The 3643-nt window shown below is 45.5% G+C and overlaps 1 protein-coding gene across 1 annotated transcript in view; it reads right to left on the bottom strand.

Annotated features, from left to right (window-relative positions):
* CD48 (CD48 molecule) overlaps positions 1-975 on the bottom strand; it is a 20554-nt gene extending 19579 nt beyond the window's left edge. The window contains exon 1 of the mRNA XM_006752827.2: positions 783-975. Within this exon, the coding sequence (XP_006752890.1) occupies positions 783-861 (79 nt within the window). The 5' untranslated portion in view covers positions 862-975. The remainder of the gene's footprint in view (positions 1-782) is intronic.
* Positions 976-3643: the final 2668 nt, after the last annotated feature.

The raw sequence follows: 3643 nt of genomic DNA, 5'->3' as shown, positions 1-3643 counted from the left end.
AGGGGGGGGGGGAGGGAGCAGGAAGAGATTGAACAAAGATCTTATATGCATGTATGCAGTACCTATGGACTCGGGGTGGTGAGGGCCTGGGGTGGGGTGGGAACCAGGTGGAGGGGAGCTATGGGGTCGGAAAAGAGGGACATCTGTAATAATCTGAACAATAAAGATAAATAAATAAATAAATAAATAAATAGGGGGAGGGGAGAAATCTTCCCCTGGAACCTCCCCCAAAATCTCTACCCTTAAAACCCTTAGGATGGAGAACCCAGTGCCCTCTCCTCCAAGTACACCCTCACCTTTCCCTTCCCTCTCTCCTCCTCCCAGGCATTACTTTCCTGACTCCCAAGCTCCGAGGGCCCTTCATCTCTTCATTTACCTCTTTATCATGTTTCCTAAGCCCATTTCTTCTACAAACTACTTCCCCTACCTCTGTGATTTTCTAAATAAATGCCCTCTTATAATTTGAGTCTTGGCTCTGAATCCTTTCCTAGCCAGAACTCAAGTACCAAGGTCGCTGAACACTGTGCAGGTCCGGTCTGACCCCACCTATCTAACCACCAGCTTGTTCCCTCTCACTGCTGTCAACGCTTCCTTTTACTCAAAACTTGAAAACTACCTCACAGGCCACAAACCATGGGACTAAGAGGGGCCTGCTTTCTTAGGGTCCTATTTTTGCCATGTCCCCTGGGGAAAAGAGATGGAACTCAGGTTGAGTCACATCCCATGTCCTCTTTTCCATCCAACCAGTGCGCAATTATAGGCAGACAATCTGTGGAAAATACCTTGGATGCTGGTCTCCATGAAGCAATAAGGCAGTAGAAGCTGTAGAGCCAGACACCACTTCAACCCTTCGGAGTACATCTTCTCTCCAGAGCTTCCTGAACGCTGCAGCCAGAAAGGTTTTCAGTGCGAGCCTGCAGTTAGAAGAAAGGACTTCCTTTCACTCTAGCGTATGGGTGGGGCCTTGAGAAACAGGAAGTCCCATAGTTTTCTCTTCTTTACATCTGAGACCACAATGGCAGTTTTAATTTTAGTTCATCCTTTTGATAGGATGGACTTATAATCTAACTAGAGGCCTAATGCACAAAATTCATGCATGGGTAGGGCTCCTAGTGACTGCCGGCCGGGACCTCTCTTTGTTCTGTGCCGCCCTTTGGTGGTCAGCGCACGTCATAGCGAGCAATTGAGCTCCCGGTTGAGTTCCTGGTTGGTTGAGCTCCCGCCTGAGGGGACAATTTGCATATTAACATTTTATTATATAGGATAGATAGAGCAGCTAAATTAATCTCAAAAGTAATCATATTATTTTAAATCTTAGAACACAGACACTCATGTGAATAGGGGTTTAAGTTTTTCTTAAAGTTTCCTTTTCAAGGCCTGTGTAAAGCAATTGAAGAGGTGACTCATCTGTGAAGGCAGCAAGCAAAACCGACAAGCATAGTCAGGCCAACCCACCAGGTATAAAAGCATCATCTCATCACCTGATGACTATAATAACTGACATGTGTGGACCCCCAGGCCTGCATGTCTCACCCCAGCCCCTTCCCCTTTATAATCCTGTCCCTTGTACCTTGCTGGGAGGCAGGGTTTGATGCTTGTAAGCGCCCTGTCTTCTTGGATGAGCCACATCCCATGTTCTCTTTTCCGTCTAACCAGTGCACAATTATAGGTAACCTTTTGGGCCGCATCCTGGATTTCTGTTTCTGTTTGTGGATGTTCCTAGCAACTCCACCTGGCAGCCTTCTCAATAAATACCTAATATAATTCAACCCTGCCTTCATTATTGGACACAGCGATGGGCAGACCGAGCCAAACAGGGGAGGGGGGTGGTGGTGTCCTGGTAACGCTTTGTAGTTATCTGAGGTCTCTTGAAGGTTGTCATGCAGGCCTTCCTGAGTTAGTCAGGTCAGCATATGGCCCTTTCTCTCCCACACATCCCCCTTTTGGTCATAAATCAACCCAAAGGATGCACTGATGACCAAACTTTGGTTGGATAATGGAGTCCCACAGTGCTAGGAAGGCTCATTCCTAGGAAGTCTCAGTGTCAGCATATGTCTTGCTGAACAGAGTGGACCACTGGGGATGGGGCAAGACCATAGCCTTAGATGTCATTCAAGGTTGAGTTATTATTATTCAAAATAAAAGGCAGGTAAATGGGAGGCAGTCAGATCCTATATGTCCTTTTTTAAAAAATAAATATTTTATTTATTGTTTACAGAGAGGAAGGGAGAGGGATGGAGAGTTAGAAACATCGATCAGCCGCCTCCTGCACACTCCCTACTGGGGATGTGCCCACAACCAAGTTACATGCTCTTGACTGGAATCGAACCTGGGACCCTTGAGTCCGCAGGCTGACGCTCTGTCCACTGAGCCAAACCGGTTAGGGCCGTAGCTCACTTTCTGTTCCTATAGGACAGGTCTCAGGTGGAGCCCCTCAGCCCTGGAACCCTCCAGTCCCCAGGCCGACGCTCTATCCACCGAGCCAAGCTGGCCAGGGGCCTATATGTCCTTTTTATAAAAAAAAAAATTTTTTTATTGATTAAGGTATTACACATGTGTCCTTATCCCCCCATTACCTCCCAGACACCCCCACCCCCCCACTCATGCCTATATGTCCTTTTTAAAAAGTATTCTGGGTACTTGCATGTGGGAAGTCATCCATTATTTTTTCTATCAGAGGAGTGTGGACAAGGAACCTGGAAGGCTGGTGATCCTTGAAGCCCTGGCAAAGGTCAGAGCTATGCACCCACTGTTAGTCCAGACAATGGTAGCTGAATCAACTTCCCCATTTACTATTATGTAAATCCTTGCTAAGGGGCTAGTTTGCCTGTTACTGGAAATTGCCTGCCTAAGGGCTATGGGTGTATCCCAAACCAATAAAAGGTTGGTGCAGCCTGAGCACCAGTGGAAGTCCTTCCCCTTGAGTTGGACTTGCCCGTCTGGCCCCCCAATATTTCCAAATTATTATTTCTTCTCTTGTCTCTTTCATTTGCATGTGGACCTCTTCCAGATCCTGAACCCTGAACCACACGGGACGTGGGGGGAACAAACATTTACATAACAGGAAATCTGGAAGAGAAGACTTGGCCTAGAGTGATAAAAATGAAGATTCACTAGAAAGGTGGGAAAGGATTCACTGTATAGGTGGGGAAATATTTCACAGCACACAAAAGCCCACATTCAGCTGCAGAATTCGCTATCTGTATATAGGGTGGGAGCGTTTTCTTTAGCCAGGCTAATGGGGCAGGATTCGGCTTTAAAAAAGTAAGAAACTTTATTGAAGGCTTTTGGTTTGCATCCTAAGAAATTAAAGTTTCAGAAGGTAATCTCTTATAATTTTTGCATGTTATTATAGAACATAACCCTTGGTTTCTTGAAGAAGGTACATTAGATCTTGAATGTTTGCCAAAAAGTTACTCAGAACTTGAAAAAAAGGTCAGCAGCAGGGAAAAAATTTGCCTCCAAACTGTTTTCCCTTGTGGTGTGAAGGAAAACCCCTATTCTGTAAAACTACTGTTTGGAATTCTCTGCTATTCTTTAGACGGCCTCTTATTCTAAAAAAAATAATAACTTTGCTTTCTAGCCTGCTTTAGCTTGCTTGAATAATGAGGAAGATAAACTTAGCTGTCTGACCTTATAGGAG

Source organism: Myotis davidii, unplaced genomic scaffold (genome assembly GCF_000327345.1).
Source record: "Myotis davidii unplaced genomic scaffold, ASM32734v1 scaffold251, whole genome shotgun sequence".
In the NCBI taxonomy this organism is placed as follows: domain Eukaryota; kingdom Metazoa; phylum Chordata; class Mammalia; order Chiroptera; family Vespertilionidae; genus Myotis; species Myotis davidii.
The sequence above is the reverse complement of the archived record's forward strand: the minus strand, read 5'-3'. Positions and strand labels throughout refer to the sequence as shown.